Genomic DNA, 13463 nt, shown 5'->3' on the forward strand with positions numbered 1-13463 from the left:
TATATACTGTTAGGTCACACTGACCTTTTTTTTTTTTTTCCATTTTCTTCCATTTGGTAATGTCTGCTCTGCAAATCAAACGTCTATGCAAGCAACATTTGCACTGATTAGGAAGTGCAGTAAGGGGGGAAACGTCTGGGACAGGAGGGGTTCAGAGCAAGGAGCCGTTGCAGACCTTTAGGCAACCCTGAGCAGCATTTTCAGTGAGACGTCTGTCTTTCGTCCGTGCTAAACACGTGCTTTAAAACCGGGAAATGAATGATGGCGTTGCCCTCCCTCAGGTAAGGCCCCTGCCGTACTGTCATGTTTACATCTGTGTTGACAGCTTGCTATCTGACTCATCTTGTGAGCTCTTTTAATCCCATCAGGCAGGTCAAGACGTTTTGGAGCCAAACTGCCAGATGGCAACAGACTCTGAGATTATCGCCATCCAGGGCTCCTTCCGAAGCGACTCACTGGAACGGATTTCAGCACGCACAGCAAGGCAACAACTCCAACTGATGTGCAGATCCCAAGAATCCGTACAGAGAATGAAGCCATATTGCTTAGTTTTATCCTCTGCTTTGAGCCCCTTCAAGCTACACACTGAAGCTACATGTTGCCCTTCTGCCGGTGGAACGTAAAAATATTTCCCCATCACTGATATCTGCGTTGCTCTGTCTTTGACCAACATTTCACGTCAGGGAATTCTTCAGCTCTCTGAGAGAGTCGTCACCAGTAGAACCACTTCCTGTGCAGGCTACCGTTTTAGAGCAGAGAAGAAAAATGATTTCCTGTATGTAATTTCGGCAGAGATAATGGGGGGTGGCAGGGTCCTGCTTCAGGGCCAATAAGGTTGGATGGATGCATAGGCTTGTATACGCACTTATGCTGCATTTTAGCCAGTATCAGAGTATCAGAGGCGGTTCTATACTGGCACCAGTATCAAAAAAACATAAAGCTCTAGTTTACTGGCGACCTGTCCAGGGTGAACCCCGCCTCTCGCCTGTTGACGCTGGGACAGGCTCCAGCCCCCCCGCGACCCTTAATGTGTAGGAATAAGCGGAAGATGACGATGGATGGATAAAGCTCTAGTTTATATGTCAGAAAACAGAAAATTGTATCATGAACAAACATAAATTATACACATTGCTGCTGCATCTAACCACCAGTCCTCAATCCAGACGCCTCACCAGAAAATGAAACAAAATAAATGACATGACTACATTTTGAAAAGTGGCTGAAGCTGAAGACTCAACACTGGGCCCTGACTGACATGGCATTTGATGGGGTGGTGATGATACCGACATTAGGAAGTTAAAAACAAATAAATAAATAAAATAAAATTTAAAAAAAAAATCCAAAACCATATTGATCAACTGAAATCTTTAAAGTATGTATATTTAAAGAAGAAAAAAATATCTGTGTATGAAGACAGAGGGGGCAAGGACACAAACTCATACATAAACGTGCATTTTTATTTATTATTTTTGGGCTGATTGCTCAATACTGCTTCAATAATTGTGCCAAAAAATTATGTATTGCAGGCAGAAAGTTGGACTGTTTAACAATAAATCAATTTTATTGTGCAAAATTAAAAAAAAAAAAAAAGTGGGTCGGTGTAGCATTGCTGCACTGTCCACATCAGCCCAACTCCACATCTCTGTCTCTTGTTTCAGATTCAAATCCCTTTTGGAATCTTCCTCCCAGCGGTGCAGCCTGGCCTGGTCGTCTGGGCTGATTTCATGTTGGGAGGTTGGTTAGACGGAGTCAGACGTGTCGGTGGGTCGACCTCCAGCAAAATAATTTAGAATACATAAATAAATAAATAAATAAATAACCTGCATGAAAGGGACTTTTAAAATTGCACGTTTAACTTATTTATTTGTATTTCAGGAATAAATGGAAAGAAAACTCGGCAAAAGAGCAGTTTTTATATGTAAGGTCGAGCCTAGGACCGGTGGGATTCGGTACCGGTTCCGTCTGTCCCTCCTAATCTTGTGTGTGGTCCTTGGCAGGAGCCTGGAGGTCCCGTCTGTCTGGCTGCCTTCTTTGCCACCATGTGGATGAGGTGACAAGACCAAACCGGTTCATACGTGGATGGGAGGCCGGTTTCAGCTGGCTGCGTTGCCGTGGTAACGCGCTCTCTATAAATAATGTGGGGATCCTTTATCGGCTTCCACTTCAGTCGCAGTCTCGGAGTCAGCACCTCCAGCCGCGGACTCCATTGTGAGGAACTGCTTCCCCAACCCCCCTTTTTTCATCCCAGCTCCCGGGTCTCATGGACAAACTCTTTGTAAATGCTTTTTAAGGTGAGTTCAGACCGTCACCGGCATTTTTGCCTTGTTGTTATCATGAAGAAACATCAGTTTTCCGTCTACTAACGCTAGCTAACGGACCGGTTTGGTTCCCCTTCCCCAAGTAAGACACACAAAAACAGGAACTACCATGATGTTACTGTTTCAATGTGCTTTTTATTTAATTCAAAATGTCACCGAATTCAAGGGTTACCTAAGCTACAACGTGACCGGTCGTTAGCGCGGCTAGCCGCATGACCGTAGCGGCTAGCCGCGTAGCATTAGCTTGTGATCGGAGCTTCTCCCGGACTTTCGACTTTAGACGTGAGTAGTTTGTTGGAAAACAGCTTTGTTTGATTTAGTAAAATCACGTTTGTATTAAGTTTAAAAAAAAATCCAAATCGCCTCATGGCGTGACGATCTATAAGCGGAACCGGCATATTGACGTGGGCATCCTCTGCTAGCAGCCGATTGGTTCAATTTCACGTCATGGTTTTAAGTTTTAAGGCGGGTCTTGTATTTAACTGGAGTAAATCTTTCTGGGGGCGGGGCTTAAATGTGTGGCTGTCTTTCAATTCGTTTTGTGCAGATGGTGTCAAGATGACATGACACGGTTGTGCAGTGACCCTGTGGGTTTCCTCTATTTCGGTTATTCCTATGAGATGTAGAAGAGTTTAACTCTGTGAAATCTTTGACATTTGTATTTCAGATGTCACAGTGGCCAACATGAGAATGTATATTTGGGGGTTACTATAAAATATAAGCTTTCAATGTAGAAGTTTAATCCTTAGAGAGTAAACGATGGAATGTGAAAGAACGCCTCTTAGCATGAAGCATCCTGAGAGTCTGTCTAGACCTGCTTTGATCCACTTTGACCCCACGCTTATATGTGCTTAATATCGCGCTTTTTCTTTCTAGAATCAGCGCTTTAAGCGAACTCACACTGGCTGCTCTGCAGGCCCCGGCCTTGAGTCTTATCTAAAGGGATTTAACTTCACTGGTGAGCCACCTTGGCGCCTCTGCACCTGAGAGTCTGCAGCCTAAAATTCCATCTCTTTCATATCCAAGTAAGTGTCTTACTTTTAACGGCTTGACTCAGTTTAGCATTGTTGTGTCCTGAAGTCTTGCCTTCCCGATGCTGGGCAGTAAGCAGACATTAGTGATCAAAGCACCGCTCTAAAGGATGACTCCGATCTCTTACAGTTAACAGAGACCAATCAACAGGACCTCTTGTGACCATGAACACTCAGACTTCTGAGTTTGAATTCTCTTTCCTGGAGGAGGGGTTTTGTGCCCGGGATATTGTGGAGCAGAAGATCAATGAGTCATCCATGACGGTAAGGATCCTCATGTTTGGGGAGAGATGAATGTAAACAAAAAGTGACATCATACGCCCTCTGTTGAGCGAGCACTGATTGTGTTCTCTCCTCCTCAGTCATTCACACAGTTCTTCTGTTACATGTGTGGTGAATCCTGCAGCACCGGTGCTTTTGTTGGGACAGTTGCTGTGAAACCGATATGTCACCATTTGTTCCGTCTTCCAGGATGACCGGGATGCCTTCTATGTGTGTGACCTGGGCGACGTTCTGAAGAAGCACCTTCGCTGGGTGAGGGCGCTGCCTCGCGTCTCTCCTTTCTACGCTGTCAAATGCAACGACAGTCGGGCTGTAGTTGCGACGCTGGCATCGTTGGGGACTGGTTTTGACTGTGCAAGCAAGGTGTGTAAATACTGCCAATAGCTTCTCAGCTGCTGGGATGGCAATGCCAGCTGGGTCTGGAGTGAGTCTTTCTGACTGTTGGTGTTGTCCTGCTCTAGACGGAGATCCACCTGGTTCAGTCGCTGGGAGTCGATCCAAGCAGAATCATCTACGCCAACCCCTGCAAGCAGGTTTCTCAGATTAAATATGCGTCTGCTCACGGTGTCCAGATGATGACGTTTGATAGCGAGGTGGAACTCATGAAAGTGGCTCGCTGTCACGACAACGCCAAGTAAGACTTCCCCCACAGCAGACGGGTCCCCACCACATGTACGAGTACCTGAGACGCGTCTGCTGTCTCTGCCCTGTTCGCTGATCTTGCTTCCCTCTGCTCCCAGGCTGGTGCTGCGTATCGCCACGGACGACTCCAAGGCAGTGTGCCGCCTGAGTGTGAAGTTTGGGGCCCAGCTCAAGGCTTGCCGGGGTCTCCTTGAGCGTGCCAAGGAACTGGGGCTGGATGTGATCGGCGTGAGCTTCCATGTTGGCAGCGGCTGCACCGACCCAGAGACCTACACTCAGGCCATCACTGACGCCCGCTGTGTCTTTGACATGGGGGTGAGTTGCTGTTAGCATCTGTTAAGCTACGTCTCACTGCAGTGGGGTTCCACTCAAAGTGAACTGTGAATTTTGTAACCTCCCGCTAGGACGAGCTCGGATTCAACATGAACCTTTTGGACATTGGAGGTGGTTTCCCTGGTTCAGATGACACTGAACTCAAATTTGAAGAGGTATTCTTTCATTTTCTTTTAATAAAGCAATATTTTCTTTGCCAAATACGTTTCTTTAAAACAAACAGACTACAGAGCACTGGAGGCCAAGGAGGAAACGGTGCACAGAGTGAGGGAAAAAAGCATTTTTAGAAATGTATTGTTCCCATCATGAAGTTATTTTGAGGCCAGAAGATATCAGAGCTTAAATAATTAATAATTACATTTAGGGAACAAGTTTAGTCTTACAAGGTAAATGTATATATTTTGTTCTCTCTGGTCGCTCCAGGGCTCCCTACAAGACACCATGTCCTCTGTCGTCTGTCTCATTTTGAACAGTGTTTCTAACCTGTGACCCCTCTGTGCCGTACCAGATCACCGCCGTGATCAACCCGGCCCTGGATAAGTATTTCCCTGCTGACAGTGGCGTGAGGATCATTGCTGAGCCGGGCCGCTTCTATGTGGCCTCTGCTTACACCCTCGTGGTCAACATCATAGCCAAGAAGGTCCTCATGGACGAGGAGTCGGCCTCCGATGGTAAGAGACAACGCCTCGGTTTACCAAAAATGGTAATTGATGCATTATTTTTTATATTTCTGAGTTGTGAATGGATGTTTGATCCTTCGCGGCAGAGGAAGATGAAGTCATCAGTGACAGGACCCTGATGTACTACGTCAACGATGGCGTGTACGGATCTTTCAACTGTATCCTCTACGACCACGCTCACTGCCTGCCAACGCTGCATAAAGTGAGTTGCGATCCGGCGCTGAGCTGTTCCTCCTCCTGGAGGGAGTTGTGGTGATTAACCTCTGCCCCTCTTCCTTCCAACAGAAGCCAAAGCCAGATGAGGTCATGTACCCCTGCAGTATCTGGGGCCCAACATGCGACGGACTGGATCGCATTGTAGAGCAGTGCTACCTCCCTGACATGCACGTGGGTGACTGGCTGGTTTTCGAGAACATGGGCGCCTACACCGTGGCCGCCTCCTCCACCTTCAACGGCTTCCAAAGACCCGATATCCACTACGTCATATCCCGCCCGGCCTGGTGAGTGAAGCTCAGTCGCAGCTGTAAATGCATCGTGTGTGCCCCTGCGGTGTCTAACTGACCCTGGTTGTGTTGTCTAGGCAACAAGTGCAGCAGATCTGCTGCCAGGGCCTGCCGGCTCCAGTGGAGACCTCCCTGTTTGAAGTGCCAGCCTGCTGCGGCCGAGAGAGCAGCCTGGAGATGCCCATGAAGCCCTCTCAGGCCCACGTGGTGTAAACCCGTGCTGCTCACCATCTCAGATCTAGCATCCTCCGCCATCAGTTACTGGAGAAGCCTCATTGTATCGTTTATTCTTTCCTCTTCTCCTCCATTGTTTGTGGAAATTCTTGGCCAGTTACTTGACAGGAGATGGAGGGGGGCATGTTGTTGCACATACTTGTGTGTTCTGTGGAAGCTGGGGATCAACCCTCAATGAAATGAGGCTGAATCACACTCTGAGTGTCTCTGTGGGTTCAGGCACACCGTAGCAGGGCAACTCAGTACATGAAAGTGTTCAAGACTTTCTGCCCTTGGTAGGCGGGGGGAGGACGTTAGGGACAGAGCCATGACATCGTGAAACGACTCTACCGAAGGTTTCCCATCACCGCTTGAACCTGAAGCATTTGTCCAACAGGTGCCCGTTCACTCTCGTCAATCGAAAAGCTCATTTACAGCATTGGTTAACTGAACTGTTGCGCCCCTGGAAGCCCTGTTACCAGCGGAGTTCACGTCCCAAAACTCTAAAAGAGGTGGTTGGAGGGGTGATTTAATTCCTCAATAATGGCTGCTATGTTTATATTTATCTATCTTTTTTTTTTCTCCGTGATCTCCTCTTCTCTACAGAACGCCGTTAAGTGTTAATCGTTAAGATTTTAACATTGGAAAAAGCTACAGTCGGTATCCTCTCTGTTCGTGAAGAAATGGCTGCTCAGCGTTTGTGCTCTGTGAAAGCTTCTCTGCTGACAGTGGCTCAAGTCATCATTCCAGTTAAAGCATTTCATTAATCACATGTGCATGCGTCACACTGGGCGTGTTAAATCGTAGCGCATATTACCATGAAATCACATGATTTGAACACGGCTTTACAGACGCTCAAACTGGCCGACACTTGCAAATCTTAAGATTAAGACTTATCAGCAGGGACTCAAGCGCCACGCTGCCCCTCTCCTCTTCATTTTATTTTTCATGTTTTGTAGCCTGTAGAAGGCAAGACTTCTCAGTCATAAGAAGCAAGTACGTTAAAGTGGATATGAAAGAGATGGGATTGCAAATTCATGCTTTCCTATGGAAACTTCCTGAAGTTTTGTATTTTTTTAAGAAATAAAACCGGTGCAGAGCTGATTTGATGACTGCTGTGTGCTTTGTTGGCGTGGGTTCAGGGAGACTGGAGTGCCTGAAATGTGTTGTCAGCAGGATGTCTCAAGAGCTCCCTCTAGTGCTGGTAGAGGGAACTGGTTTACGTTACCCTTTTTCAGTCTCATTCATCACGATCATCAAGTATTCAACATACATCATAACTAGTTGCACATAAACACTGGGATTTACAGGTACTATGTTAACGTTTACAGAGCTGTAAATAGAAACATTACTCCATAAGATGTTACACAGTTTTTTTGTCATTAATTTTAGGGTTTCATCATTTTTAAATATTTGAATTGGTGCGACTACAGATTTGAGGTGGTCAACTCAACAAATAGAACATTAGATTTTATTGAAACAAGGTGTATTCCAGGTGAAGGTGAAATTAAAGAATAAAATCTATTTTTTGGATGTAATGAACAACATTTTAAGCCTCACTTCTCCAGTATTTAATACAACTAAAGTGCATTGATTTCTCAGTGTATAACTACACTGTTTACGATTCAATTTTTTTTTTTTTGGAGACTAAAACAATCAATATACAATCAGCATTAATTGTAACGCGAGTAACAACAAATCCAAAAATGTACGTTCAAGAAATAAAGCGGTTCAACAACAGATTTCCTTTTTCTTGTTTGAAGATGATAGAAGTGTTCACACTAAACTGGCTCAACTCTGAGTGTGTAAACATGAATAATCTCATTCACGAAATGGTCTTACACACTGTGCCCTACAAAACCGCAGGGCGATTTTAGCCCTAAATGAAGTCTTACAGACAGGAAGCAAAGCCTGATGGCTACTTGCAACTTCTCAATCCTGACATCTGTTTGGTTTTTACAGGTGGGGTGATTACCACTTCCAGACAGGAAGAGAACAAATTGATGGATAAGAACATTTAATGAATAGGTGGCCCGGTGGTGCAGTGGTCCTCACTGTGGCCTCACAGCAAGAAGGTTGTGGGTTCGAGTCCCGGCTGCAGCACGGGGTCTCTCTGTATGAGTCTCCATGTTCTCCCTGTTCCTGCTGGGTTCTCTCTGGTACTCCAGCTTCCTCCACAGTCCAAAGACATCAAGAGGGACCAGGTTAATCCAGACTCTAAATTGACCGTAGGTGTGGCTGGGAGAGCCAATGGTTGTCTGTCTCTATGTGTTGGCCCTGCCATGGACTGGTGACCTGTCCAGGGGGAACCCCGCCTCTCACCTGCGGGCTGCTGGGATAGGCTCCACCCCCCACCACCCTTAACAGGATAAGAGGTAGAAAATGGATGGATGGACGTTGCTCAAAATATGTACTTTCAGGTACTCATAAATGGATGTCCAGAGAATGAGCACCAAACTGCAAGGGTTTTGTTTGTTTTGAGTTTAGCTCCAATCAAAGTGTTGGTGGGTTACTGGACAAAGAGGTTGTGGACCATACTGGACTGGACCGCACTTGAAAGTTTGGAAGATGACATTTTTGGGCAATTTTGCTGTTGCTAGCAGTTAGCCACGGTTAGCTTCAAGCTAAACTAACGTGGCTAGCTCTTTCTGCATTCTGAAGTCACATAGAAATGACGCAAGATGGGAAAAAGAAAAACTTTTTCCAAAAGGCAAAATAAATTTTTGTATTAAGTATTGCTTTTAAAGTATGGACCCAAACTTTGGTTTCTACACAAACAATACTGTGGAGAAAAAAAACCTCGATATGCCAGCAGGATACATGTAGCACAAAGGCAAATTGCTCACAGGTGTCTTTACTCTGGATGAACATCTGAGATCAGGCCTTCACCACAGCAATGCCCTTCTGCTCGTAGTGCTTCCTAATGTACTCGGTGATGGCGCTTTCATTGTTAATCTCCTTCTTGAACACCATGATGTAACACTTGGGAGCCAAGTGGGTGCAGAGGATGCTGTAGCTGGAGATGAGAATGGCCGTGCTTTCAATAGCTTGTTTGTGCCTCCCGAACAGACTGATATAAATCGGGATGAAGAGGATCCAAATGACCAGGAACAGCAGCATGCTGATGGCAATTAAACTGGCATTTTTATACAAATCTGGCAATTGCTTCCCTTTGAATGCAAACAGGAAGCAAATGAGGGCCAACAAAGCATTGTAGCCTAACATGGCAATAAAAAAGCCAGAGGAGCCTTTGTCACATTGCAGCAGGATGGTTGTACTGAGGACCTTCCTCTCTGGTAGCGGGGGGTAGAGGTACAGCCATGGAACACACAGAGCTAGCTGGATCCCTGACACGACCACCACCACGGCCAGAGGGCGGTTCAGCTTCTTAAGCCAAGACTTCACCTTCGGGTTGAACATGAAGCCCACAAAGATCTGGAGCAGGTTAGCCAGAATGCAGGAGATACAGAGGGAAAAGGCAATTCCAAAGAGAGGCAAGCCCACCATGCAGGAGGCTGCTGTGGGCTTCCCCGGGAAGCTAAATGTCAGGCAGAAGCAAGCCAGCAAAGACAAAAGCTCCAAGAAGCACAAGTAACCTCCGACAGACTTCACGATGGGAGTGTTGAGATGGATCATGAACAGAATAGCAAACCCGATAGTCATTATGATTCCGAGGGCTTGCAAAAAATTCATGATGACAACGAAAGGATCGGACCAGGTCTGGAAGACGATTCTTTTGCTCAAACATTTATCCTTTTCTGGGGATGAATACTCAGACTTGCTGCAGCGTCTGCACTCCACACCTGCAGGAGCAAAGAAAGAAGAGAGACGGTCTTAAAAGTTCTAGGAATTCCCTCATATTGGTTAATTGGTTTAGTTTAGAAGATTCGATTTCCATTATTTGAGGTGGTGGAGATTTAGGTAAAGGACAGAGTCGTCTGCAAACAGGATTATCACTCACCCTTTCCAGGGGAAAACTCTCCGTCTGCACATGGAACACAGTCGTTGCAGCACTGGTCCTTCTTCTTTTTCAGCTCTTCTCCTGGTTTACATGTTTTGGAGCAGTTATAAGCGGTGATCTTCCAGGAGAAAACAAAATCAGAACACAATACCCGTACATTGTTTTAAAGGAATAAAACCGTGACGTAAATTTAACCTCACCATCACTTTGCGCATTTCTATCACAAGGTCATCTGGTAATTTGATTTTTCCATTCGGCCAGTATTCCCCGATGGTCTCTATGTGTGTTTGCTCTGAAGTCATGTCCCAGTAGACAACATCGTACCCTAAACTGGGGTCTCCATTGTCATCAAAATATATATTGGTGTTGTTGACGGTGAAGTTGACTCTCCTGATTTCTGCTAGAAGCTGTGGAGACAAACAATGTCAGCCAGATGGTGGCACATCATTATTTTTTGGTATTAACTGTTTCAATACCACTCACATATCCCCTTCTGGAGCTGCTTTATTGAAAGATAAATGCATTCAAGCCGTCGACAGACTACTTCACACGTAACGCTCATTCACGGTCAATCGCAGAATAATTTAAGGAAGCAGCTCCTCCAAACTTTCCAAATGTTTTTAGACCAAACGGATGAAACTCTGATCGTGAAACGAGTCATTTCGCAGGGGACGCTAAGCAAGTTGTCAGTATTTGCTTGTAATAACTGTCACTGCCACAAGATGGAGACAAACACGCAGCGTTATAGCTTTAACATCATTTACAATAGCTTAGCTTAGCATAAAGCCTGCTAGCCTGACTAAAGGTGATAAAAATCAATCTACTTTCCTGAGGCCAGAAATACCTGACGGTAAAGTAGAGGCAGTCATTACGGTTAGTAGTGCTTCACTGACCACTGAGCAGTACTGGTCCTGAAAGATGCGCAGTAGAGGCGGAAAATGTTGCACCATAAAAACTTGAATGTACCTCCAAGGTTGAAAACTGGTCACTTTGTTCACACCGCTGGCTGTCACACTTCAGCAAGTGTCTGAGCCCCTCGACAATGACTTGGACTGCTAAGTAGATGTTGTATGATGTATCCCGGTCAATATTATCGGCCAAGCAGCTCAGGCCCAGACATCCCTGAGCCCCAGGCTGGTCCCCTGGTAACAGGCAGTTGTCTCCTCTGCTCCTCTCCGAACACAGTGGATAATGAGTCAGGTGATGTTTGAGGATGCCGTCATTGCTGCCGTTGAACAGTGAGAAGACGTAATCTTTAAAACCAGGGACCTCGTTCCTCTTGGAGTTGAATCCAAAGACCCGGCCGGCCAACTTGATACCCGGCATTGAGGAAGTCGATGAAGAGGTGGACCAGGAATCACTTGCGATCCATGTTCTGTTGAGTTTGTGGTTGACAGCTGCTTCCATAATGAGATCAACATACACTCCTTTGGTGAACATGATGACAGCCTCAGCAGAGGAAGCGTTGATGCTGCTCACCAGGGCTGACAGCTTTGTGTGGGTTTTGGACTTGTTCTTGGAAAAATACCCAGGCAGGATTTCAATAAATTCAATGCAAACGTCTTTCATTTCCCTGAAATTGTAAACGAGCCGATCGCTGCCGTACTTCCCATACTCGTCGTCACTTCCTATAATAGCCACTGTTTTCCAGTTGAACTGCTTCACCAGCTCAGCGATGGCCTTTGTCTGATATTCATCACTAGATATTGTTCGCAGAAACGTGGGGAACTTCAACTTCCTGCTGAGCAGCTCGCTTGTTGATGCGTAGCTGATCTGTGGAACGCAGGAACACATCACATTAGTTCTGCATTGCATTGCTATTATCGCATTTAGAATGTACAGAATCTTGAAATTGAATTTTAAAATGACACAAGGAATTCTGCCTGATCTAATAATTTGCCCCAGATTATGAAAAGGCACTCCATGTGTTTTGCATTTCAAGCGGGCAGGAGAGAGAGAAGACCAACCTGGGCCACTGAGGACAGAGCCAGAACTCGAGCAACTGCTATTGACACTTCAGAATACCTCTCCCCGATCACTGCCTTGGTCAGGGGCTCGGGGAGAGGTGATTGAATGTCAGGAGGCAGTAAACCGCTCTGGCCCTTCAGCAGCTGGAGCGTGGCTCTGATGGCCAAGGTGGGATCTCCACAGGTGTCATAGATGTCATATCCCAGAGTGATGTTGGGTAGAACCCTTGGGGTGTGTTCGTTGATGTCCCTGATGGCATATATCATCACTTGAGAGTGTAGAAAGCTTCTGAGGTCATAGCTGAAAGATGCAGAGAGAACACGTGGAACAGACAGATTCATACTGTAACGCTTCACGTCAGCGAGGCCACACGCAACTTACTGGCTACAGGAGACGGGTCCGGGGTCTGTGGTTCTGTTGGTTTGCAAATGGATCGGGAAAAGTCCTCCGATGATGACGTCCCCGGGGCTAAACGCGCGCAGAAACTGAGTCTCTCCTAACAAAGGGTTGCAAACAGCCACGAAAGTGACGCATAAGAAGAACATTGTGGACGTCCGCTCCTCTCTGAGAAGAATGAACAGATTCCTGGCTCTCGTGTAACTTCCCTCGCAGGGAAGTCAGGCAGCATCATTTGCACCGTCAGACGGATTCTGACAGACTTTATGCAAAACGCTCGTCTGAACCAACTTAGTGGTTTTAAGTCCTCGGAGAGGAAGATTCATTCCTGCCAGTCTTGATGATGAATCTATTTTACTCAGGCGATAATACCTCAGACATAAAAACAACAACAACAACAACACAGCCTGGATTAAAGGTTAAAACCAATCTGGTGGTTGTTCAGTCACTCTGCCAGGAGATCGTGGAGGTGACACTGAAGATACTGTAAATCAAGGCAGGACCACAATGCATGTCGTGACTGGAGTGACCAGTAGGGGTCAGTATTGAGAAAACCACGAGTCAACGCTGAAAACGCGGGGTTGGATTTCTTTCTTTCCTCCAGTTCCTTTAATGATGTTCTGTACGTGAAACATTTGCTTGCATGCATTAAATATTTCACCCTGACGAATTATCATCTTGATAATAATAATAACAACAATGAACTGTTACACAACCCAAGTGAGTATGAATCAATGTTAAATGTTTCAGTTGCTATATTAACCCTTTGGGGTTCTGCTGGTTGTGATATTTGGACCTGCTTTTTTTTTTAATTTTTAAAAATACTTTTACAAAAAAATCATATATTCAAAGGTAAAAAAAAATTAAATTATTCCCCCATTATTATTTTTTTCAATTGGAAGTTGATAACTGTATCATTGTATCAACATATTTATCAAGGATGGTCGAAAATGTTCATTCAAAATTCAAAAAAGTATTCGTTTTCCCATTATTTTTTTAAATTTGAATGACACACATCTGTCGACGTGTTTTTGCATATTTCTGGGTAAAGATGATTCCCTTCATCCTGATCTCAATCTGCTCATGTTGGTTCATTTAAAATGATCAGAAAATTACACGTTTCTACAGCTCAACAC

General features: G+C 45.4%; 2 protein-coding genes across 2 annotated transcripts; one reads left to right on the top strand and one right to left on the bottom strand.

Annotated features, from left to right (window-relative positions):
• The first annotated feature begins 2131 nt into the window (after nt 1–2131).
• odc1 (ornithine decarboxylase 1) lies at nt 2132–7106 on the top strand. The gene is made up of 11 exons (XM_086182145.1): nt 2132–2291; nt 3195–3343; nt 3480–3613; nt 3821–3994; nt 4093–4265; nt 4372–4588; nt 4678–4761; nt 5115–5277; nt 5373–5488; nt 5572–5786; nt 5867–7106. Exons 3-11 carry the CDS (start codon nt 3515–3517, stop codon nt 6000–6002), a joined length of 1377 nt encoding a protein of 458 aa, XP_086038271.1. The 5' UTR covers nt 2132–2291; nt 3195–3343; nt 3480–3514; the 3' UTR covers nt 6003–7106.
• Nucleotides 7107–7712: 606 nt separating this feature from the next.
• On the bottom strand, nt 7713–12881 carry LOC147246853 (G protein-coupled receptor family C group 6 member A-like). Its single transcript, XM_086182143.1, has 6 exons — nt 12313–12881; nt 11931–12231; nt 10930–11736; nt 10164–10370; nt 9964–10081; nt 7713–9805 (listed from the first exon to the last, which is right to left on the bottom strand). Exons 1-6 carry the CDS (start codon nt 12474–12476, stop codon nt 8880–8882), a joined length of 2523 nt encoding a protein of 840 aa, XP_086038269.1. The 5' UTR covers nt 12477–12881; the 3' UTR covers nt 7713–8879.
• Between the last annotated feature and the right edge of the window lie 582 nt (nt 12882–13463).

Source organism: Aulostomus chinensis, chromosome 17, assembly GCF_037954235.1.
Source record: "Aulostomus chinensis isolate RoL2024-O1b breed Wild chromosome 17, RoL_Achi_v1.0, whole genome shotgun sequence".
Lineage (NCBI taxonomy): Eukaryota > Metazoa > Chordata > Actinopteri > Syngnathiformes > Aulostomidae > Aulostomus > Aulostomus chinensis.

Bases quoted from the DNA above. Each gene is read 5' to 3' on its own strand.
- odc1 (XM_086182145.1), top strand. From the start codon at position 3,515: ATGAACACTCAGACTTCTGAGTTTGAATTCTCTTTCCTGGAGGAGGGG. The intron at 3,995-4,092 runs GTGTGTAAATAC...GTCCTGCTCTAG, and splicing joins GTTTTGACTGTGCAAGCAAG to ACGGAGATCCACCTGGTTCA. The intron at 5,278-5,372 runs GTAAGAGACAAC...CCTTCGCGGCAG, and splicing joins CGAGGAGTCGGCCTCCGATG to AGGAAGATGAAGTCATCAGT.
- LOC147246853 (XM_086182143.1), bottom strand. From the start codon at position 12,476: ATGTTCTTCTTATGCGTCACTTTCGTGGCTGTTTGCAACCCTTTGTTA. The intron at 12,232-12,312 runs GTAAGTTGCGTG...TGCATCTTTCAG, and splicing joins GGACCCGTCTCCTGTAGCCA to CTATGACCTCAGAAGCTTTC. The intron at 10,371-10,929 runs GTACATTCAAGT...TTGTCTCCACAG, and splicing joins ACCAGTTTTCAACCTTGGAG to CTTCTAGCAGAAATCAGGAG.